Source organism: Mytilus edulis, chromosome 9 (assembly GCF_963676685.1).
Source record: "Mytilus edulis chromosome 9, xbMytEdul2.2, whole genome shotgun sequence".
Classification (NCBI taxonomy): domain Eukaryota; kingdom Metazoa; phylum Mollusca; class Bivalvia; order Mytilida; family Mytilidae; genus Mytilus; species Mytilus edulis.
The window spans coordinates 25,575,018-25,601,158 of NC_092352.1; the positions used below are offsets into that span (position 1 = coordinate 25,575,018).

At 33.2% G+C, this 26,141-nt stretch overlaps 2 protein-coding genes and 1 long non-coding RNA gene across 6 annotated transcripts in view; 1 reads left to right on the forward strand and 2 right to left on the reverse strand.

The window, feature by feature from the left end:
* Positions 1-2,128: 2,128 nt before the first annotated feature.
* LOC139487896 (SPARC-like) lies at positions 2,129-11,589 on the reverse strand. Its single transcript, XM_071273095.1, has 9 exons — positions 11,153-11,589; positions 10,727-10,823; positions 8,105-8,180; positions 6,551-6,666; positions 5,384-5,522; positions 4,451-4,533; positions 4,150-4,268; positions 3,285-3,433; positions 2,129-2,761 (listed from the first exon to the last, which is right to left on the reverse strand). Exons 2-9 carry the CDS (start codon positions 10,802-10,804, stop codon positions 2,709-2,711), a joined length of 813 nt encoding a protein of 270 aa, XP_071129196.1. The 5' UTR covers positions 10,805-10,823; positions 11,153-11,589; the 3' UTR covers positions 2,129-2,708.
* Positions 11,590-14,738: 3,149 nt separating this feature from the next.
* On the reverse strand, positions 14,739-19,107 carry LOC139490284 (uncharacterized). The gene is made up of 2 exons (XR_011656264.1): positions 18,945-19,107; positions 14,739-15,406 (listed from the first exon to the last, which is right to left on the reverse strand). It is a non-coding gene; the product is annotated as an uncharacterized lncRNA (long non-coding RNA).
* A 1,816-nt stretch (positions 19,108-20,923) lies between these two features.
* Positions 20,924-26,141, forward strand: part of LOC139487897 (dual 3',5'-cyclic-AMP and -GMP phosphodiesterase 11-like) — a 93,624-nt gene continuing 88,406 nt past the window's right edge. For 3 of the 4 annotated variants that reach the window (XM_071273097.1, XM_071273099.1, XM_071273100.1), the window contains exon 1: positions 21,176-22,232. In XM_071273097.1, coding sequence (XP_071129198.1) covers positions 21,510-22,232 — 723 coding nt within the window. In that variant the 5' untranslated portion in view covers positions 21,176-21,509. Of the gene's footprint in view, positions 22,233-26,141 lie in introns of all 4 variants that reach the window. The other variant, XM_071273098.1, reaches the window with a different exon arrangement.

Consider the following 26,141-nt stretch of genomic DNA (forward strand, 5'->3'; position numbering starts at 1 on the left):
AATCAGGATTCGCCATACTCTTAATTCTGAACACCATGTTATGCTCATAAAATGGCTGCGCCCATAAAATCTAATGGTGTATTGTAACCTATACGGTATTTAATACTTTCTTGTATCGTGCAATTCATAGTGCGTTAGATGCACAAATATATATGCCACAAATAAATCATCTTCAAACCGTTCTGGCTTTACTCTCTGAATTTTCACAATTTTTTATCGGAGGTGACCCCAGTCGAAAAATGTGAAGAAAAAAATTTTGTTTTTTTAAGTAAATGCGGTACTGTTAAAAAGGGACTGAAGATAATGCCCACTTTCTCCAATGATTCTTTATATATCATCAAGTACTGATTATATTGATACCAAAACCAATCCAATATATAACTACTACGGTGAATTTTGAACAACAGTTTTAAATGAAACCATTTTCGTATAAAAGTACATTTTTGAAACAGACTATAGCATTTCAAAATATGGAATATGTTTAAATATTTGTGTTTTGACATCGATAACTGTTTGTTAACTACAAAATGGCATGCTTATTCTTATTCTTTTAGTTTGTTATTCGTTTGAACATTTCAATGTTCGAAGGGGATCATTTCCGTACATTTTCGCTGAATTTGGTAATTTCGATAACAGCACTTGGGTCGAGATTGTTATGTTTAAAAATCGGTTTATATTCACAAACTCTAGACGTGTACTTGCTCTATTCGAACAAATCAACAGAACTTCAGAAAATGACATATTCGTTCCACAGTAAGTCAAAAGTCGAGCCCACCCATGTTTCTAAGGTGAAACGCAATACAAATATGAAACAGACTATAGCTTAAAAACTAGATAATCAATATTTCATTTGTCACCAAAAAATACGGTTTCACATCAAATGTCAAGTAAAATGACTGTTTTTGACACTTTTTGAGCACTATGATAAAGAAATGTCGATGCTGTATAGATTGAAATAAACAATTAATTTCCCCATAGGCGACAATGGTAGCCTTTTTCGAGACACAGACTTTAGGAAGTTGATTTTTTTAACGAAACCTTGCTAGAATCAAAGAAAAGTTATTAGGACAGTATTTTTTGGTCCAAAAAATATAGGTTCGCGTTGCTTTTCTTAGCGTATTTTGTACTTATCTCCCATGCCTATCAATTTTGCCCTTAAAAATACGTGTCTTGTCCTAGCGTTGAAAAGTCATCTCAGTGCCTTTAGGGCTACGGAATAATTTTTATTTTGCCTTTTGTATAAAGCAGAGTGCACGAAGTCTCTAATAATAAAAAATAACGGGCGCACATATCGACCAATCAGGATTCGCCATACTCTTAATTCTGAACACCATGTTATGCTCATAAAATGGCTGCGCCCATAAAATCTAATGGTGTATTGTAACCTATAAAGAAATTCGAACAGCTTGACATGATAAAACAATATACCAATTATCAAATTAATATCTTCAAGCATCATGAAAATATTGTGGAAAACTGATTATTTGAGTGAATTTTCTAAGTCCAAGGACTATAACTCTGCACAAAATGATCAGACTGGAACAACATTCGAACTTGATCTGTAACTTGTCATAATATAACTAGATATCAAATATAAAATGAATATCTTCAAGTGCGAAGAAAAAAATTGTGTGGAAAACTGATTTGCTTGACTGACGGATTGACAGACAGACGTACAGAGTGCAAACCTTAAGGGAGCTACCATTTGATTTTTATGGGGGGGCTAGGATGAAAAATTTTGTCCTGCATTTTTTTTTAGCTGTAATCTCTGTCCTGCCTTTTTATTTTTCACTTTGTTCGGTCCTGCCTTTTTTTTTTTAGTTTATCCTGACTTTTTTTTACCCAAATTGTCGTCCTGACTTTTTTTTTTGTAAGTGTCTCATCCTGCCTTTTTTTTTTACTCAAAACTCCTGTCCTGCCTATTTTTTTCAAATTTCATCCTAGCCCCCCCATAAAAATCAAATGGTAGCTCCCTAAGTCCCCTTCGACTTTGTATGTAGGGAAGTCGACTAAGACTTATAACAGATGAATAAAGCATTGTAACATTCCATCTATAATACATCTGGTGTAAAACATATTTCCAATTAAATCTTATGATTTCTGGAACACATATAAAGGTAACAAAATGTTGAAAACAAATTTTATTGAAATTTAAAACATAAGCTGTAAAGAGTATTTTTAGTTTATAAATTGGCACAGAGATTCAAAGTACATTCCAACGGTCAGAACCAAACGGTCTGCATGATAGATCAAATTTCTTTTTAAAAATACAAAATTTCAACAACATTTTGTGATGTCCTCCCTCAACCAAATTTCCTGAACCCTGTGCAGAATTTATAATAATGAAAGACTTTTTAAACTAGAGGTACTAAGGTATAGCTAATTTTCATTATAACTATCTCATTACACAGTATGCCTACATTATTACAAACAAAAAGAAACCAACAAATTACAAAAGAACTTATTTACAACACTGCTAAATAAGTGTTACATACATATAAACAATATAGCGTATTTAACTAAAGGACAGACATCTATATTACAAATGTAGAAAAAGAGACAGTTTCCTAATTGTTAATATTATTTTTAAAAAATTTCCTCGAAAGAGAGCAATTGATATAATGTTGTTCTGTCTGTTCATTACATTGATAGCAATCAGCACATTTTGTATTAAATTGTTCAAAAATAACAGCATTGTGTTGTTGAAATTATGTTCTCTTTGCCCTGTTGTGGATGGCTTCACATTTATCAGCAAGATGACCTGAATAAAAAATATTTAAATTTAATTATATATGCAATATGTCGTAACCATTTATTATTAATTAGTTTGTGGCAATAAAAATATTTGTATTTGTAATATGATGCAATTCTTTCGATTTGTAAAGAAACCCATTGCAATTTCTAATTCCAATAGAACATTATTTGTAGTGTGTGTTCATTATTGCAATGCCAATTTGTCAATTATATTTTGAACAACACTTAATATCAAAATGGACATTTGTGTTGTTGTTGCTTGCTAGGAATTCAAATAAAATCATTCTAAAACTATTAAAGTTTACATGTCTCAATTCATTTCTTATTTGTGAAACGTTTGAATTTCTACATGGTTTTGGCTTCATCTTATAAAAAATATGACCCTTCAAAGGTGTCTTACAGGATTGCTTAAAAGTACAAAAGTTCAGAATGTTCATACTAGAATGGAACTTATAGCCAGTAATCATGCCAAGCTCTATGCTCATTTTGACATGGGTAATTTTCCATTTTCGCCACAGTAGACTACTAACCTTGATCCAATTCTAGACAGGTACCCCATTCATCAAGAGTGATGGTATGGTCACTGTTGTCATCACATTTGTTGAGGAAGGGAACCAGACAATGTTCTAATGGTTTGATTGTAGCAATTACCATTAGAAGTTCCCTTCTGGAAACATGTCTGTAAAGTAGATTGATAGATCAGAATATGTTATTAGATGCATTTGCAAGTACTTGGATATAATATCAAAACAAGACTAATGTTGTTCTTAGGTTGTACTGTTATACCACTGTCCCAGGTTAAGGGGAGGTCTGGGATCCCGCTAACATGTTTAACCCCGCCACATTATTTATGTATGTGCCTGTCCCAAGTCAGGAGCCTGTTTCAGTGGTTGTCGTTTGTTTATGTGTTACATATTTGTTTTTCGTTCATTTTTTTATATAAATAAGGCCATTAGTTTTCTCATTTGAATTGTTTTACAGTCTATTCTGGGCCTTTTATAGCTGACTATGCGGTATGGACTTTGCTCATTGTAGAAGGCCGTATGGTGATCTATAGTTGTTAATGTCTGTGTCATTTTGGTCTCTTGTGGATAGTTGTCTCATTGGCAATCATACCACATCTTCTTTTTTATAATGGTACATTATTATAAAAGACTCACTTGCTTTACATTCATATAGTCAGACAACTTTATAACAACAAAATCTTAACTTAAAGAAAATGTTCTGTAGACTGTTCTTTTCCAATTAAGGTTGAAGCAGGGACAGTGTATACTAACTCAGTATATAGTATAGACTTCCCTGGTTGAAGCCATCATCAACCATCAAAAGATTTTGTTAATTTTGTCCCTGGTTGAAGCCATCATCAACCATAAAAAGTTTTTGTAAATTTAATACCTGTCTTGAGGTCTGACATCCAGATTACAAAACTTCCAGATAACAGCATCAGTGTGGTGGTCATCAGCATTGGCAGTCCTCAAAAGTTCAAGGTAGTCTCCTAATTCATTCCTCCTGGCCTAAAATGAAATATAACATTTAATGTTACTTTTAAAGTTACATTTATGACAGCTATAATAGAAAAAATAATATTTGGATCATTACTTTGACTGCACATTTTTAGAAACAAAAGCATTATTAAGAATAGGAAAATAGACATAATGTTATCACTCAATTTAAAAAAAAAAAGAAGACTTTGTACCATTTCTTTCATGACAACAAATGTCCAATCCCTCATACGTCCTGGAAACTGTTTCAACTCCCAGTCTTCACATGAGGTCATTTCTGAAAAAATAGATGTTTCTTGTCTTGAAATGAAAACTCAGATAAAGAAAGTCATACAACAACAATACATGATGAATAAATTTATTATTGAAGTTGTAGAGAAGTTTGTCAGATTTCAATAAAAAATATCATTTAGCTGAGTTTAGACTTGAATTTATATTATGCATGGTGCTGCTAAGTGTTCAGTCTGGAACACTGTTGTTTCAAGCCATTATCTTGATATCCATCTTGGTTTTCCTTCAGGACAGTAATATTCTTTTTAAACTTAGAGCAAGTATATCAAAAGATACATATATCATCAAGCAAATGAAAATACAAAATATCTATAAATTGACATTGTTTTGAAAAGTTATCTCTAAACTTATCATTATCATTTTGAATGTATTCAGAACAAAATACCCAGGCACCCTGTCCCCTCCCCTAAATCTGTATCTGCTTGCCACAGGGCAAGTTGTTTAATAAAGTTTATGTAAAACCCTGTACTATGGTATTTTTTAGCTTCTCTAATATCTGCTTTTCTGAAAATGCAAGATGACTTTTAACAATGAAGTTTAAAATAGAACCCTATGAGGAAGACATTAAAATAGCTCAGGTTGGACACACCAATGAATAAACTCAGTGGATAACAGAGGCGGATTTAGACGGGGCCAGGGGGCCCAGGCCCCCTCTTTTCTGGGAAATATTTGGTTGCTTATATGGGGAATCAACGAAGCATGACCGGAGTGGGCCCCCACTTATAAAAAATTCTGGATCTGCAGTGGATAAAACACTGTCAACAATACCAACAAAAAAAACAATTACCATCTGCATTGATCTGTATCCACACTTATACTGTCAACAAGATACTAACCTTTACAAGCTCCATAGTAATCCAGTCTGAGTTTCTTTGGTGATGAATGCTTACATTCATGGTCACCATTTTTACATAAACATTTGGCACGGTCTAGATGACATTCACTGGCAAATGTTTCATTTCTGACAGAGCATACCTATATACATGACACATAAAAATGATATCAATAATATTGTTATCAATTGTAAAACTTTCGGTTTGAAAATTTTGAAATGTATCCAAACCAAGGACTATTTGCATGATTAGAATATAATAGTCCTAGACCAAACATTCAAAATGTACAGTATTCTTTCTCCTACACTTCTTGTTTGTCTCTAACAAATAAAAGCAATTGCAGCATTGGCTCACAAGACCAGATATTTTTATTCTAATTATAGGGCTCATGAAGAGCACAGAAATGTATTGCAATGATTAAGATAATTGACACAATAGTTTTGATAATCATATGTAAATATGAATACTAGTATAATCATCTCAATTCTAAGATCTTAAACCACAGCCAGATTAGAGCCATACACATATAAGTAATCAAATGATGACAAAAGGTAGAGCATCTGTATTGACATCATTGATGCTAACTCAGTTGTGTTTAAAATGATGTCTTCACCTACAAACTACATTGTGAATTTAACAATTAAGAGATGAGAGAAGTTGAGAGATGATGAAAAAAAAATTAAGAAAAAAAAAAAAAAAATTAAGAGATGAGAGAAGTTTATACTTTTAGGTTGATTGTTGTTGACATACCCCAAATTGATGTGTTTTATACGGATGGATTACCAATGTAAGTTGCCGAAATTTACATTTACATCCTGCTGTGTGGCACCAGGGACTTATACATTTAACTAACCGCCCAAGATGTCCAGCAACAATTTATTAATCAATTTTATATTCTGTAATACTCAATATTCATGTAGTAGCATTACAATACGCTAAAGCAAATACAATGTAGAAAAGGTTTCTCTTTTTCATTCTTTTCTATGTCGTAAAGTGTGTCGAAATGTCGAATTCAAGAGTACATTGAATAGCAAAGAAACTACACAAAATTAAGAACTACAATACAGATGTTTTTGTTACAATTTTCACATTAGTAATTCTTAATGAGGTGTACATTTTGAAAGAAACCCTTTAAGCCATTACGAGTTTCCAAATGAAATGCATGTTTACCCTGAATCTTTCATCCAATTCATCTTCACATTCCCGGATACAAACACATTTAGCATTAATGTTTTCATCCAGTATACATTCTTCTCCACGGCCACATCTCTTCAAGTAGCATGGATCTTAAAATAGAGCAATGAAATACTTGCAATTCATGATGAAATTGAAATTCTTTTCTCAAGAATCAATTTCATCTAATTTCCTAATGCATGCAGATGAAGACTTTAGTTAGTTTGCTTCCTTTGTTTGTGTATCATGTTTATTGTACAATTATTGGGAATATGAGTATATATTGGTTTAACTATGTCATATATATTGTTTGGAGATGTCAATCTTAATTACAAAGCTTGAATAAACAATTATACAAACAAAGCAAGCAAGCTAACCGACGTTTTACTATACAAGCATTTGGAAATTAGCTGTAAAGAGAAACATCTCTTCATGTTATATGGATTTTAAAACAGACCATTGTACACTTATAATTAAGGATAAAGATGATTAAAATTCTTTTCTTGTGAATCAATTACAGAGAAATCCATTTGTTTAAGAAACGTTTATACGAATTTTATAAACACTTACATTACATAATTAAGTCTGAGACAGTAACAATTTATTTTAAGTATTACAAAAATAAATGTATCAAATGCTGCTTTCTAGATCCTTCTTTGGATTAATCGTCATCAGTATTAAACGATCACACTCAAACGTTTGGAATGTCAAAAATTCATTACAGCCGATTCCATTGATTGTGTAGGCAAATGTTATATCGTTGGTTAGCTTGCTTGCTAGCTGAACCGTGAAGTCATTCTTAGGTTAGGTAATCTATCCTCCTTTAAGAGTAGACTAGTCCGACAACTAACCAATCTAACTGTCTAGGACTAGGCTATTTCAAAAGAAGGGTAGTATCTCTGACCTAATATTGACTTCACGGTTCAGCTAGCAAGCAAGCTAACCAAAGATATTATGAAAACAATTTTGAGGTACACAAGTTTAAACAAAGGTTTTTAAAACGTGCTGCTATATAACCGTAGTAGGACTTGAAGTAATTTGAACCTGTTTCTAAAACAATAAGAAAGATGTCTTCTATTGTAAAGATGACTAACATATAAAATTTCATACTGCAGTGGCGGATCCATTTTTTTGGACGATCAATGCATTTGAATGGGGACATGTATTTAGAACCCCCCCCCTTTTTTTTTGTCCTGGGTTAGGATCCCCTTTTTTTAAATGGATGGATCCGCCACTGCATAGGGACTTGACTATCGTAGATCATCGTACCAAAAGAGACCCGGAAGATTCTAACCCTGTTATATTCAAATTCATAAGTCAAAGAAAAACATACAAAACCTTATCAAGAAAAATCAACAAAAACACAATCAACAGTTTAGAAAATATAACAAGGAAAACTGATGTCTGATCAACATGAACCCCACAAAAAAACCCATGGGGTAACGTACTTTTAAAATATTTAATGATACTAAAAAGATGTAGTACATTTATTAAATAAATCCTAGATTTGTAAAAACTCTGGCATACTTCACATAATTTTACATCACTCACTTGTGCGTTCATTGCGTTGCAGTGGTACTACTTGTACTGGAACAGAATCCGTTTCCTCATCGTCATCATCAAAGTTCTAGATATGAAAGATTATTAGAAATAATAAATTATTTTATTTTTACCAATCATGTACCCTTGTCGAGCAAGATAGTATGATTTCATATCAACAGTTTAAGTAAGTACATCAAGGTTCTTTCTTATAACTGAGATCAACCTGTCGTTCGGTATGATTTTTTTGTCTTTCTCACTTATCCCCTTTCCATTTGAACCATCTCTGTTCCGTCTTCATCATTTTCATTACTTTGACACTGCCTTTACATGGAATTCTAATTTTTATTTTAATCTCCATTCGTTCGCCATTTTGTTTTCAGTTTAATTGCAATAATGAATCGGAAGAAAACGATGATTGTTAATGAAAACTAAACTTTATACATTATATAATGAACCTATGTTTTCCCCCTTCATTTATAAATTTATTTATATCGGTTAAATATGCCTTTGACTGTAAAATTTTCGAAACATACAACTTTTCCGATATTGTACCAAAAGATGTCATAAGAATTAATGTAATAAAATTGAGAATGGAAATGTAATAAAATTGAGAATGGAAGCGGCTTGTGTTTCTAGTTCAACAGCGCGCCCGCTTGTTCAATAATAAAGGAAAACTTTGAATGAATATTGATTGAACAGTTATATACTATAACTATAAACTAGTTGCAAAATTGTTAAATTCTTTCTATTTTATTAGACGTAAATTTTCATTTCATGAATTTCTGGGGTTTTTTTTACCTTGTTCGTTAAATATAACCAAGACATGGGCCCGGGCCCACCACTTCACTATTTCATATTCATGTCATGATGGCCAAACACGAGACTGCTCTGAAGAGAAAACATTTAGTCCAAGAAAAAAAATTTTAGGGTCAGAAACACAGCCTTGAATGCCTGACTTTATTTTTATTAAATCAGGTTTGCAATCACAACTATACATTTTGCCCCCCCCCCCCCCAAAAAAAAAAAAAATTGGAAGACTATTTTCAATCGCCGTGTTGCCCTTGCGGGTATTTGCATATGCATTACCATTTACTCACAATATCAGTACAACTTTGGAAAATCTACAATGAGTAAATTGCTTTTGAAACAGACAGATTAGCGAGGCTCACTGAGCCTTTTTCTTTTATCCTGCAAATGAACTTTGAGCTTAATTTTATACTTATTTTACATTCTAACACTTGTTTTTAATAAAATCGACCTGATTGAAATACGGATCGCAATGAGGACAATGAACAATTACATTGAACAGTGACGTAAACTGACTTGAATAAAAACTCTCGCTCGTACAAGAAGCATGATACAAGTAGACTTTACTATACTGTACATCAATATTTGAATTGTCAAAATGTCGATCTCAAGAAGTTTTACATATTCAGAGGTCATCATCATGATCATAATAATTTAATACGACCGGGAAAAAAAATGCGCCCGTATAATGTTATGTTGTCGTCGTCGTCGTCGTCCGAAGACATTTGGTTTCCAGACAATAATTTGAGTATTATATATAGGTGTATATGGATCTCTACGAAATTGTTCCATTATTTTTTATCCAGCAAAATAAAGAATTAGATTGAAATTGGGTGTTATGGCCCAAATTTAATAGGGAATTAAGATAAAAGAGGGACCAAAAACTAGGAATTTCATGTTACCCTGCAGCCAATAATTTGAGTATAAGTTTATGGTTCTATATGAAATTGTATTGGTCACAAGGTTCCATAACACATAAGAAAGATTGAGAATGATTTTGGTTGATATGATATGGGCCTAAATATTAGTAAGAAATACAGTTAAATTCTTTAATTCGTCGTTTTGCGTCATGCCGGTTAAAATGCCGGTTCGTTATTTTAGTATTATGATAGATTAGATATAGGAGAGACAATCTTCGCGTTTTTGTTGGTCAATGTTATATATATATATATATGATTATTCACGATTATTTGTGTTATTTTGTAGCCGACTTGTTTGGATTTCATACTATTGAATAAAAAAAGATATCTCATATATATCGAGTTTTATGATGTTTTTAAAAATTTATTACGTATTATTTTAATGTACATTCGTGACAAGGCATTTATTTGCCCCCCTTATACCATTTCGCGTTATTTTGCAAAATAGAAAGACCTATACAGTACATGTATACACACTGTTACTTTAAAACGGCACAAACCGCAAATGAAAATGAATGAAGTTCTTTTCTCATGCTTTGTGAGTGGGAGTAATATTGTATTTAGTACTCAGCTTCCTTTTCAAATTAAATACATTTCCGTATTGCATTTTTGATAGACAGATCATTTTCTCTCTATACTTTATTACATAACCGTTCTTTCATCTTAAGACGCCTTAATGAATTATGTAGACACCCAACAGAGTGGCTGACATCAACTATGAATCAGAAAAATTAAAATTTGGCAAACAACAGCGAGCGGAAGTCAAAAATAAACGTTTCTACGGAAACCATCGGTGTCTTATTTTTAAAGAAGAATTAAAAGACTGCATGTAACTAGGGTGTTGGCTTAGGTCAAGCTACTGTACATGAAATAAGACTAGACATTGTTTATATAACTTTCTCACCTCTGGAGCTGCAACCTTGATATGAACCTGCGCTGCTACAAAAGTAACCAACAAGAACAGTAAAAATGGCCGCCACATTTTCAGCAAAACTTTGGCACTGTGAAAATATAAAATATCATCAGAATTTCTCTTTGTTTAAGAAGAAAATACCCCTAGGGTTAAACTATATAATCCTTCGTTTTGATTAACAAGAAAACCATGTGTATGATAACAAAGTTATAAAGACCGTCTTATCATAGATAATTTGGGATATCTTGTAATTAAGATAACTTTTTATTATCTCACACCATGGATAATTCTTCCACGGTCAGATCAGACTGACAACTTAATATAAATCATTAATTTTATTTGAACTTTCAGAATGTTAAAGATGTTGTAAATTAATATAAAGATGTTTAAAACAAAATTAAAATAAGTAAGTCTTACCTCTTCTCCTGATTCTAATATATATACACGAAACTTCTGCACACGAGAAGTGTGTGACTAATTATGCACGTACTTGAAATATACCACGACTGTATTTACACGTCAGGTTGTTTACTGATCGACTTGTGTGATAAGGAAATCTTCGAGATGCGCACGAAGAAAATTTGTAAGAAAACTTCTCCCACAAAATTGACATTATTTCTATTTGGACAGTACAGAGATCTAAATGAGAGAGCAATATAAAAACTCTTGTTTTTTTACCACTTTTTTTTACCACTGGCATGATGGTTAAAATATAAACATATTATTGAATAGAATACAATGCAGTCAGTGGCTGATCCAGGAACTTTTATAAAAAGGGGGTGGGGCACTTACTGCCTAAGAGGGGGCCGCTCCAGTCATGCCTCAGCCTATTCCCTTTATAATCAACCATTTTTTCATTAAAATTGGGGTCCTGGCTCCAAGCCCCCCCACCCCCCCCCCCCCCTTAAATCCGAATCTGACAGATATTATAGTCAAATGGAAAAACTTGTACCAAATTTTGAGTTTTTTTCTCTTTAATTGTCATACCAATTTGTATACTTCAATTATAAGTCCGAGGCCGGGGTGAGGTTTAGGGTCTATGTGAGTATCTGTTTTTTTGCAGGAGATTATTAGTGATTGCTTTAAGAAAAATAAACTTATCGAAAACTGAGTTTGATACTATAATACCAAAGATGCATTCTGGTCTTACAATTTCTGGACATGTATAGAAAATAGAGATACAATTTATAGAAACGAAACCACACGAGTGATCATGATGACAAATTCATAATTGACAAAATAGAAACATGAATAGCAAGGCATACAACTAATCTAAGACAGTACTCTATGGTTGAAACTTCCAGTTAACTTGCTCGATTGTAAGAAAGTCCCAGATATACTAGTATATGAATTTGGTCCTCCTTTCAGAAGTCACGAAATAAATCTTCTCGTTGGAAGACGGTTTACGATTATAAATACTTTTGATTGTGTGTGGTGGTTTTTTTTTAAAGAAAATACACTATCCTGCAATCAGACTACTATTGTAAAAATACTCGAACACAAATTTCTGCTATATATGTATACATTATAAATGAAGTCTCCTGTTATCCCGCTTCAATGTTGACCAACATTTTCAAATGAATATTTCTTTTTGCGTAACAACTGGGAGGATACGCACGGTGTTCGATTTAGCAATAGTAACGTTACTCAACCTCTGTACAAAACTTCAAAGCTTAGTACCTTTTTTTCTCACCGCTTGGCGTCCTTCATTCGTCGTCCGTCATCGTTTTTACACAAATCTTCTCCCCTGAAACTACTCGATAACTTGGTCATTATCATCATCACACTGTGGGAACGGAACTGTACGGTTTTCTAATAATTTGGTCATTCGGGAGACTGTCAAGCGGGGCTCCGACAATTGCAAAATAACAAGTTGCTTGATGGAAACTTTGATGAACTTTTATGTTACTATACAACATTTCTGCTTCAAGTTTTGGTAGCTAAAACATTCTGTATGTAAATATGAACCAATAAAGTAATAAGAAAGATATATGCATCTAAACCTTTTCCTTAGAATGGTGGAGATCCGTGTAAAACGATCAAAATTGTCACACAACAGCGATAAAAAATGTCAAATAAACATCGAAAAATCAATGTTTGCTACCAGAATTTTCACATGTACCTTTTCTGATATATAGTCTTACCTGTCTGAAAGTTTCCGAGTAGAAATCCAAATATATTCATTTTCTCCATGTCGGATATTTTTTATTGACTGCATGTACTATCGCTTGCAAGTTTACTGTACAATCATTCGGAGCCTTCCTGTACAATCGCTTGGAGCTTTTCATTTCATCGTTTGGCCAATCAGACTACTCCGAATGGAGGGTAATCTACTTTCGCATTAGAAATAAGCTTTTGTGAATACGAATTTAAAGTTAACGTCGTTTGGACAGTAAAGCGAATTTGACGCCCATTGTAATTCGAATTAAAATTGACGTTAGGACGTTAAACGTTTCAAATGTGAATTGAACTTATTCGAATTTGTTAATTCGAATCGAATTCGAATTACGTGTGAACTCAGCATTACAGTCCTAGAATTGGAATGAGTATTGTTACATGAGTCTGTTTTTTGGATGCGTGAAAATCACGACATAAGCGTACGAAACAAACATTCTTTGCAGTTTAGACTTATCTTTTACTATAGGTTCCAAAAACTAAAGCTTTGGTTTTATTAAAGCGTTTGCTACATATATTTATCTGAAAATTTCTGGTAATATTCGCATGAAAATCGCGTGATTTTTTTCGGGTCATCTTCACAGTCATCGTTTTCAGTATGTCGATTTCTAGAGGGGGGAACAGAGACAACTACGTGTATTTGGATTTAAACTACAGGCACTTGTTTCTCAGTTGCAAAATATTCCTATATAGGAAGATGTGGTATGAGTGCCAATGAGACAACTCTCCATCCAAGTCACAATTTATAAAAGTATACCATTATAGGTCAAACGGGAAAACCAACGGTCTAATCTATATAAAAAACGAGAAACGCTTATTTTATGAACCATATAAACTGACCATCAGATTGCGCTGACTTAGGACAGGTTCAAACAATTGCAGCGGGATTAAATGTTTTAATGCTACCAAACCTTCTCCCTTATCTGAAACAACAATGTAACATCACAACATAGAATTAAAGAGGCTGTTTCATATATCAATATTCTTTTTCCTTATTCATGTATGCTCTATATGCCCCTTGTGGGCCCTTAATTGGAAATAAAATATGTTCTGTTCTGTTCTGATCTGTTCTGTTCTATGAGAAGACCCCTCTTTAGGCAAAAACATTTTATGAGATTTTGAATGTCGTGCAACCCACAGTTGTTTTTTTTTTGTTTAAAGTGAACAATTGTTCACAAATTAGTCATATATTTGTTTTCAAGCTAGCGTCGCTAGCAACCACTGACGATTAATGCGCTACAACAATGTTAAATAATAAAAGTGTATAATTTAAAATGATGTATTGAAGATTTATATATCCTTCATATTTATATTTTCTTGCAATTTTAGTTATAATATATTTCAAAATAACTTACAAGATTTTGACATTACTTTTTTACTGTGACCTATGAGGTATATTGTAAGAAATACTTAAATGTATATCATAATGATTGAAAAACAGGAATTTGCAAGGGAGGTAATAACCTTTATTTAAAATAAATGAACAGATTTATAATAACTTTTATATTCAGAATTTGATTGCTTTTTCATTACACATTTTAATGACCTTTTTATACGACAGTTTTGAGAATCCGGAAAACGAAGTTATACTTGATAGTCAGTGATGAGCCGCTGGAAAAGTTTATTTTCCCCAGCTTCATTATATAGGTCATAATTTTTTATGTTCGAAAATTTAAGATTACCAGTATAATTATGAAAAGAGGTCCTGGTTGAACTACAACATGTATAAATATACATCGGAAACCAATCATATGTCTATTTAATTTTCAGAAATGCGACAATTATATTAAAACTTAGTCAAGTCATAATTAATGAGTCGACATAAAAGAAGTTTTTCAAATCAATTTATCTCTCCATGGATTATCTTAAGCATCAAATCATATAAAGCAATAAACTATCTGTACATTTTTGTCAAACTGAACTGCTTGTGTAGCCTTCGTCGATCTTCGTCTTTTTGTTATTCCGGCAAAATATCTGAATCTCTTGGGGTACTCAGTTTATCAGCGGATCACCTTATCAAAAAGGTCGAAGTGTCCCCCGATGGTTAAGGCCAGTCTATTTAAAAATAGGAGAATATGATTATTGCTAATGATATAAATGAGACAAGTCTCCACCAACAAATTTCCGTCATTATGATCCCTAAAATTTTGTCCAAAAGAGATATGCGCAACATACTGTTGAACAGTGTTGTGTATGGTATTTACAAATGAGTTATCTTTCTTAGACCAAACCGAGCCTGCATCGATGTCTGCCAATCTTCAAAGGCGGATTTATGGGGAACAGCCAGGACAGGCCACTAGTTCGGAGCTCCATATATTGTTAATGCATAACCTTTTCACCAGCCCTACTCCTAATAGTGCCTTGATGCTCCTTCCCTTTGAAAAAAAATCCTGGACCTAATCTGATTTGATGCGTTTCATCACTTGAAACCTCTTAATTCCACCATAATTATCAGTTTATATAAAGGGGCTTCTACGGAAGCTTTGCATAGACAATCTGTAAAATGAAAAATATTTAATTTTCAATTAATGTATATTTGTGACAGAAACGAGCCCGTCAATATGTTCCGAGCACTAGTATTTATTGTAATCGGCGCCAATATGGCTTCAATATACATTGTATAGATAATATAATGTTTTCTGGTTAAACCGTAGAAAAATGTAACATTTATTCGAATAAGAAATCGGAAGGGAGATCATCTATAAACAGGACTACCCTTGTCTAATGTTGTAATGGAAACAATTCGTTTGAAAAAGATACATGGGGAAAATTCTGTTTGAAAAAATATGTGAAAGTAGTTCGTTGCCCGATATTTAAAGTAATGCTGTTTGCTTAAGGCAGTTGCTATTTGTCCGGCTAGCCGGACGAATAGTACCAGGACTATTTGTCCGGCCAATACAATGCGCATGTCATTATTTGTGTGTGCGTGTTATATTATCGATCATTATCTTCAGCAGCACCAGGGGGTAGCACATGTTTGTAATCTTTATTGTTAGGGCCTAATCTTGTTACTAGTAATTGAAATTGTTGTTTTCTGCATACCAGAATACATTGTCCAATCAATGACGAATAATGATAAAAAAAATCATGTATATTCCATATTTTTTAAATAAGTAGAGAGAAAAAAATACTAGTAAAACAAACTTAAGTATTGTTTGACTCAGTAGAGAATTTTAAGTTAACGTAAAGGATTTTGCGTAGCTCAAAAAGGTACAAAATTATTATGTCTGTAGCTGTCAAATAGAATTATAGACCCCTTGACATAAAGTTATCCATATTTTGAGTGAGAGATGGGAAATTTTTCTATAATGCTCCCCCCCCAAAAAAAATAAGAAAAAAAAAGTGAACAACACTGTTAAAATCGTGTTTAGACATTCTAGGTTGGATTTTATTTTATTTACGTCAGGTGACACGGTGTGCTTCTTTTCCCAAATTACTCTTTTCTTTTTTCTCCTAATCCCATCTTTGTTGTCCCCTGTATTTCATTGTCCCACTATTTATAATCCTATATCCAACATCCCCACTTCAAGGTTGTAACCTCCCCCCCCCTTTCTTTAGTCCCTTTCATAAGATAATATCATTTTTTGAAGTTCATACTATCGTTTTTCATTGTCAAATTCCGAAAACTGCAAGATTTATCACAAATATTGCTATCGCCGTTTTCAGCCATGATTTTAAAATTGAAAAAATCAGTGATCGGATTACACGCGCCCCCTCGGTGCTACTGAAGATAATATTACACACTTCCAAAAGCACATTATATTACATGCGCATTGCAATGGCCGGACAAATAGCCCTGGCACTATTCGTCCGGCTAGCCGGACAAATAGCCACTCCGTTTGCTTAACATTCAGTATCTTCAGTGGTAAATATCATTTACAAATTGGTATCATTACACGTCTTGTTCTTTACCTTGATTTGTATCTTGGATTTGTTAGAATTGAATAACGAAAATCAACTGCCTCTAACCTACCAGTGATTATGTCAACAGCAAGCTGGTGCACACTGGTCCACCCTGGACCACTAAAAAACACACACACACAGGTATATATTAAAACTGTATGGTCATTTTATTGATCATTTAGCCATGCGCGTATTTCGGTTGTACATGTATCCTTGACTTTAAATTGTTTGGCTTTGAATGAGTGATGAAACCCAGAAAAGTGCTTGCGTTGAATGAAATTTAGGAAGTGTTATTTTCAATTTTCATTCACGTGCGACTAGGTCGTTGCTCATAGTGTCATTGTTTAAATCCGAGCGCAACCAAAAACGAAGAATAACGACACAAATGTGTAAGGTGAAAATTAACTAAATACTTGTAAACATGTAAATCAACTGGATTATTTCAATTAATTAAGTCACTATATAGATATGTTCATGTATATCTATTATATAGTCATTTTATAAAATTTACTATTTGCAAAACTATGTATTATTCTTGATAATAATGATGTTTGTCCCAGGTGGATAACCCTGGCCTCACAACTTTTTTGGAACTTTTGGTCCTCGGCTATCTTTAACTTTGTAGTTGTCATGGCTTTCAAACTTTTTACATCTGAGTATAGTTTTGTGTGGACGTAGCGCGCGTCTGGCGTATAAAAATATTTTTTAACCTGTTACCTTTTGATGGCTATTATTCGTTTGTTTCTCTGTCCTATATTTTCTCCCATTTCTCTGTTTGTTTATTGTAACCCTGTCGTGTAATGTTGTCATTTTAATGTTATAATTAACTCTGTCATTAAAGCGGGAGGTTTGACATGCCACAAAACCAGGTTCAACCCATCATTTTTTCATAAAATGCCCTGTACCAAGTCAGGAAAATGGCCATTGTTACATTATAGTTCGTTTCTGTGTGAGTTACGTTTCGTTGTTGTGTCTCTGTTGTGTCGTAGTTCTCTTATATTTGATACCTTTCCCTCAGTTTTAGTTTGTAACCAGGATTTTTTTTTTCTCTATCGATTTATGAATTTTGAACAGCGGTATACTATACTGTTGCCTTTATTTAAACAAGTTATGACTGGTGCCATATGTGGAACAGGATCTTCTTACTCTTTAGGAGCACCTAATATCACCCTGGTTTTTGATTGGTTCGTGTTGCTCAGTCTTAAAGTGTTTTGTATTCTGTTGTTTGTGATTTGGTCTCCCCCCTTTTTTTTTGCCATAGCATGGGTAATTCGTTCGCTTTAGACTTGTGAGTTTGGTTATTGCTTTGGTCTCTTACTCCTGTCTCATAATCTGACCACTGTATGTTGATTGTCTTTTAGTAGGGGTTTTATTTTGCCATGGCGTTGTCAGTTTATTTTATGCGTTTGACTATCCCTTTGGTATAATCACCTGATCTTTTATAGCGATTATTACCTTGCTACTAGAAATGGATTTACTGCACACAACTTCCATTTATGAAGCCCTGTGTATGACTTAAAAGGACCTAAAGAGAATAACCAAACACCCAAGATCGACTTTGCCTGAGGGAGTTGGAACCATAGTTTCTTCATAATTTCTGAAATTATTTAGAGGCAGTTTTAAAACAAATAGGTTATAAATCATGGCAATGCCAAAGCTGTCTATACCATCGGATACCAACAGTACACCAGCGTGCAGTTGTTGTCGACCTAGTGCCAGTAAATGAAAATAACACTTTAAAATGTTCGTGAGTCTGAAGCACTTTTCTAAACTTAACTTCCTCAAGAACGCGCAAACCCAAACTATTGCAAATGCATGCATAAACAGGTATAGAAAAGTTCTAGAGATAGATGACATGGGGGCATACAAAGAAATGCTCGATTTATCTCAGGTCAACCTTGCCTGAGAAAGGTATAGAGCCTTATGTTCTAAGTAACCTATGATGTCAACGGAGAATATTTAAAATGAAATAGGTTATATATAAAATGTCAGTTCCGAAGCACTGACTATTGAGCTGCCGGGGAACAACAGTACACCATGCTGCAGTGGTATCGACCCAGTGGTAGTAATTGATGCATCACTTATATATTTTATATGTAATCGTTTTCTTGTCAAGTACACATTCATTCACCTTATAATGTTACTTGAAAACCTGAGAGTATTGCGGCAGGAAATTGGATGGGCGTCTTCTGCTGTTTCTGTGCAATAACGCCTTGAGCTCACATGGTCACAATCATCGTTGGAGTATATAGTTTAAAATGTGTTCCACCACCTCGACCGCCAACCAACATATCCGAAATTGTTACCTGAAAAAATTGTCAATAATACAAGTTGAACCCGAAGAGATTTTGTTATGAATTATTTTATAGTCTACAATGTTGGAGATTGTACATTGCTAAAGATGCAGATAGACATAGCTGATCGACACAACTAGGTTCCTCAAAGCCTCTAGTATGTTCTTGGCATGGCATTGTCAGTTCATTTTCAGCTTATGAGTTTGGATATCTCTTTGATATCGTCCATCTTTCTTTGATAATTGTTTGATGCTTTAATTTTTAGTGATCACAAAATGATCGATTTTGACAATTTTTTCTTATATTGTACCGTTCAGGTGATATGGTCTGAGTTGATAAGGAAAGTGCAATTTATTTCGATTATATGCGATTGTGCTGGAATGGTTGTGCTTCATTTCTTTTTATTTTTATTATTATCATTTGAATATGTTTATAACGGCAAAATGGAGACCAAGAAATGTTTTGACGATTTTACTATGGTCGTTCGGGAATTACGGACCTTACCTGCTTTAAAAAAAATAGACACAATTAGGAAGAAAAGCTCGGTTTATTCTCATTTGACAGCCTTTGGTTATTATTTTGCTTTTGCTGTTGTACTCAGTATATATAGAATAGAATAGAATATATATATATGTGATCAATTGAAGATATGCCGTATGTATAATTGCATTTCCTCCAATAGCAAAGTGTTTTATTGTTATATTCTCAACGTTTTTTGGGATATGGATATAGGGGATAAAACAAGGTTTTTGGGATGTGGATATAGGGGATAAAACAAGGTTTTTGGGATGTGGATATAGGGGATAAAACAAGGTTTTTGGGATGTGGATATAGGGAATAAAACAAGTTGATGGATGTGGATATAGGGGATAAAACAAGTTGAAAAGGTGAATATAAGGGATGAAAAAGTGGGAATGTGGGATAAAATGGGATAAAACCTTAGTAACCGATAAAGAGTTGAGAAAAAGGATAAAATTAGGAACAAAATATAGAGTTTGTTTAAAAAGCGGGATTTGGGAATTGAGAATCCCCGTCATGGATACCCCTAACATATTACTTTTTATTATCGATTAGTTTCTTTCTTAAATGCCGTCATGACATATCATTGAAGCTTTTTTACAGTTGAATTTTAATATGCAGTCATTCAATATTAAGTGCGGGTTAGCTTTGTAAAATATTGATGATGGTGTCGATTAAACCAGCTCACGTTTGATATTTCAATATTTATATTCCATATAAACTCCTCAATTTACATCGATCTGCCTTGGTTTAGTATAATATCTAATATTGTCGTATTTGTACAGATTATATATAAAATCATTGATTTTGTATGATGATAAATATTTACTATAAGTACGTCCACCTTTTAACTCTGACGACAAAATTAATTGAAATCTAGCATTTATAAACCATCGATTTGCAATTACTCCCAATGATTAATTATTCAGTCACTGATTGCTCAGAAAATTGTATCAGAGCGAGTAATTGAGAAAACTGAACATTTTAAAGTATTTTCATGATAAATTAATAGTTCTAAGTGGTCGTTTGCTTGTTTCTTTGAATTATTTATGCATGTGTTACATTGTAAATCATTTTATGTCAAAACCGTCAAATTTTATCGCTCCTTTAATAACTTTGTCAATAGTATTACGCTTGTTATCTGTTCCTTCTCCACAGAAGAACGTAGGCTACTTGAATTAAATGCAATATATTCTAAATTCCATGATAATTTTATCTCATGGTCTACCTTTTCTTAAAATAACGCCAGTTTTCTCCCCCACGAAGTCAACTCTGACCCTAATGACGTTTTTGATGCATCCTCCAATGGAAAATCTATTGAACGGTATGAGAACAGAGAGTTTACGATGTTATTAATATTTTTACTGGATCTTTACACCTAAAAGATTTTCAGTGTCTTCTCCGAGTGTATAATATGTAAACAAAAAATCGTATATACCAGTAGCAGTGAAGTGTAAACACTAGCAAATATACATCCGTCTTAACCAGGCTACGCTATGAATAGGATTTTACCTTCTCACTATAGTAAACATTAACATGTGGAAACGCTGTCAATATTCAATTGTGCGTATAGGTCAATACAATTACATATACTATGTGGAAATAAATAGCAGTTACCTTTGCCGTTGAGATAGTACTAATGCGTGTTGGGAGCTTTAACTTAATACATTTTACAAGGCTTTTTCGTAATAACAATACGAGGTCAGTCGTCTCATATTTTACGTGCATTCATTTGAATTTTATTACTGTTATGAGGCTTAGATGATCGTAATCCGACCAGGAATCCATTCAAGCTGGATTCGTACAGAAGTTCTATTAACTCAAGACGATCACCGCGGACTTCAGCCGTGTCGTACAAGCGGGGTAGAAATACCCCGACTAAAATGTCCGGTGATATGGAATACGATAAATCTAGTCATTCTCTAGAAATAACGGAGGAATATGGAAACATGGAGATATGGTTAGATGCTCATCCAGAATTTGTTCATGACTACTTTGCCAGAAAAGCCAAAAAGAGCATGGTAGATGGATGGCTTTTATCACATGCCCTTGCACATAGTCCGTCGCTTCAGTTACCTGGAGATAACAATTCTAGTGGTTCTAATTCAAGGAATAATTCTGGGACTAATACCCCAGTTAGGAAGATCTCAGCCCAAGAGTTTGACCGTGGGGACACTTTAGATCCAATTATTTCAACTATTGACGGTACGCCGACATTCTTAGGACCTTCTACCAGTTGCCAGAGTTTGTCTTCAAAATGCCACAGACGTTCAAGAAGTGAATTAAAAGCTTTAGACGAAAAGGAGTTGATGTACGAACTTGTAATAGATATATGCAATGATTTAGACGTAACAAGTTTGTGTCATAAAATTCTACAAAACGTTTGTTGCCTGCTTAATGCGGATAGATGTTCTTTATTTCTGGTACATGGAAGAGAGTCCGAAGAACGTTATCTTGCACCCAAACTGTTTGACGTAAGTGCGGACACCACATTGCAAGAAGTGTCCGAAAATCGTGGACAGTCAATTAAAGTTCCCCTTGGAACAGGAATAATCGGAAATGTTGCTCAGACAGGGGAGCCACTAAATATTCCGGATGCTTACAAGGTTAGTTTTATTTTCAAACTGATAAAAAGCAACTAATTCATATCAAGTGAACCTTTGTTTATTGATTGTGCTTAAAGTCAGGTATAAAACGGGTCAAAGAGATACTACAGAAGGCCCTTTTGACACTAGCACCTTTCAATGTCTATCAGTGTAGATATGCTATCTAAGCAAGCAGTGAGTTGCATAATTCACTATTCTAAGTCTGTACAATATAAGACATGTAAAGAGTATGCGACAGATATTTTAATGTGTTTACTCTTAAAAACTATAAAATATTCTCACACTGATTTACAAAAGTTGGTAATACATTGTAATGATATGATTTAAATGTATCAGAGTAGAACAATCATAAAAGGACTTAAATTGAATGAATTTGGATATATCGGTCTGAAGATGTCACAGGTCGCTGACAATTGCGTCACGAGACCGGTCTATGACATTATACGACATTGTTTTATTAATTGATACTATGTATAAAGGATATAAGTATACCATTTAAACCTTTTATGTGATTTTATGACTCGTTTGTAATTCATAAAATCTATAGTTGTACGCTCGTATTGTCATATGTGAAGGGTGAAAAATTTGGCAACAATTATTAGTGACAGAACGTAGTAAATAGTTTTGTTTAAATTGTGCAGATCCTATCGGGAGACTGTAACATATACATGTAAATCTATAACATTGTGCAGACCCTATTGGGAGCCTGTAAAATATACATGTAAATCTATAACATTGTGCAGAACCTATCGGGAGCCTGTAACATATATATACATGTAAATCTATAACATTGTGCAGACCCTATCGGGAGCCTGTAACATATACATGTAAATCTATAACAAGACTGTCAAATTTGAACATTGGCTTTAAGTCAAGATAAGGCATTTTTTTTATGAACAAACCTTGAATACAATATTATTCTAATTGAACTTCAGTAGCAAGAGTTCAGATCAGTAATTCATGCAAACATAAATCTCCTGAAAATAAATATATGCCCATTGTGAAGGGATTTAGATATAATGTAGTATAATTTAGACATAGAATATCTTTATTACAGCTTACTGACGACAAATCCTCTTTCAATGCTTATAATCCACGGACGACTTAAAAGTTATTTACACATTTAAATTAAATAAGTTTTAGATGTAATATCCTGTTTAAATTTATCAAAATAAATTATCTATGCAAGCGTTAAATTATAATCTTTGAGTTTGAGCACGTAAGGCTTGCATACATAATTTTATTAACGAAAGAATTCCGACCAATATATCCATATCAATAAATAGAGACAGAAATCTAGATATACCAAAAGTATACTAGAACACCATAGTGTATACAAACCTTACAAAACAATGAAAGGTATCGCCACATTCCATTGCATTTTAAAAGTGATAAGTGATAATATTTTTTTAACGGGGGATTCTTAAATGTTTTATCGTTGATTGATGTTATGATCTGAGGTTATGATACAAAGAGGCAAATTGTATGTTCATTACCAGTGACCAGTTGAGAGTGTCCCTCACACGTCAATTCACTATACCAAATAACTTAAACAGTACTATATGCTGATATCAGAAAAAGCTCGCATACGAGCGACACACTGATCCGTTTGTATGTTCAATATTAAAAATTTGTGCAGACTTGTAAGCATTGTAGAAGACGTTTTCAGAGAGTTGTATTATCTCTTTCTTCACAATTGTATTCCTGTAACATTTAGTAACTTCGGTTTTGTGAAGGATCCAAGTTTCAAACTTGTATTAAGGAGCCCAGTTATAGGACAAGTGTACACCACTGACATGCCGATTATTGATAAATTTATTTCAAAATATTTAAGAAACCACAGATTTATTAACAAGTTTTTTGGTATATGCTTGAACAATTATCATAAATGTTTTCCGGAGTAACATATTTGAAATTTACATATAGCATATGTATTTAGAAACAAAATGAATCACTGTACATTATTCATTTTGTAAAAAACTGTGTGCCTAACTATAATGGGCTCTTAATCCTATAGGATTTTAAGTTGCTGTTTTAACAACGACTGAGGTGAAATAAAGCAAATATGAAACTTAGTAATTTCTGTAAATATTTATTTAACATCGTTCAAACAGCTCTCTGGAAAAGATATTCTTGTGTGTTAAATTAACGAAAGAATTTAGTATATCCGTCGATATATATATATGATTTGCATTTTGATAGTTTAATGTAAAACCACGTTCTAGTAAAAACTTTTTTTCAACATACGTGTACAACTTCAAAGGCACTTTAAATTGATTTCATTGACATATATATAAAGAGAACTTCGTCGGGTTTTTTTTGGTCTGCAAAGAATTTCGACTTATGGAGAGTAAAGCCATTGATAATCAAAATAAACAAACCGATAGACAACATCAAAAATCGAAGAGGAATCCGAGAAATATATTTTTATATAAGAATCTTTTTTCTAATGGAAGGGTCCACGAAAAGCAAGCAATTAGCTTCAATTATTTCACAATTAAAGTCTTAAGTAATCTGATAATCTTTTATTTATATAGTTATCTTAAGTCGCAGTCAGACAGGACTACAGGTTATGTCGGTTATATGTTTTATACTTTACATTGACAATTACCCATTTATATGAGATATTAATCCTGTTCAAACGTTGGCTCCCTCATTTTCTAAACATTCCTTAATACTGGAACCCCTACCATAGTAAGCCACTCCTATAACAACTAAACTAATGACGTACACTATAGCAAACTAAATTAATGATATTAATCTACTAGGTCAATGAAAGTACCGTTATACTTTGTAACCAGCGATACGTTTTGAAAATTATAGAAGAAGATGGCTTGCTCTTTGTATAAGGCTAACTCAAACACTACTAGGAGTCATTTCAACTTAAATATCCAAAAACTAGATGAGTGTCTTAACTAAAGGTTCATTATTTTAAAGGCTGATTGGAAATTGACCCTTGACCCAAATGACCTCAAAATCAACGTTGGTCTTTTCATTCTCAAATGGGACATTGCCTAAACAAATTTGGTAAAATATAGACAGGTTGTTCCTATAATAAGATACAAACCAGAAACCGAAAGTGTGTCCATAATTAATAATAATAGCTGTTGAGACCTTGACCTTTAACTGATTGACCGTAAAACCAATAGGTAATATCAATAAATGGCAGAATTATTGTTTGCTTCTATTCAATATGATCACTACTTGTGTTGACTTGGAACAAGTTATGTCTTGTCATATTGTGTAGACACTTGTGTATGATCGAAGAAGTAGGTTGCTCTATATGTAAAGATGTCTATTTTTTGTTACGTTGGGTTGATGTCTCATAGTCTCAGTCTTATTTAATCATTGGTTTGTCTTGCTTCGTTAAGCAATTTAAATTCAAATTTGAAATAAACGAATACCGAAATACACTATACATTTTTGTTCAGTATAATTATACGTTATGTTTTACGTCACTGTATAAAATATGCCTTAGAAAAACAACACCGTACGCAATTAATTAGTATACAGGTGAAAGTACATTGTAATTTGACAGTTCTAGAACATGTCTGTATCTTTGATATATGTCCTTGTTACTAATTTTACTATATTAAGGAACATGTATTGTAGACATCTTACGCATGACTTTGTGCGCATGCAAATCTTCTTTTTCGTGATCTCACAATGTTACAGAATAAATCGAAAGTTTCACGCCAAAACATATCCAGCGTAGAAATTAATCATGATTAAGACAGAAACAAGAAAATTCAGGTCTTGTGATTTGGTAACAAGAAATTATAATGAGTTTCTGTACTCCAATTTATACGATATTTTAAGATTTGCGTTTCATAATGATATTAGGATTTCTATTATATAGGGTTGATGCTTTTAAGGAGTCTTCTGTTTCACTGCTGCTCATTCTATGTA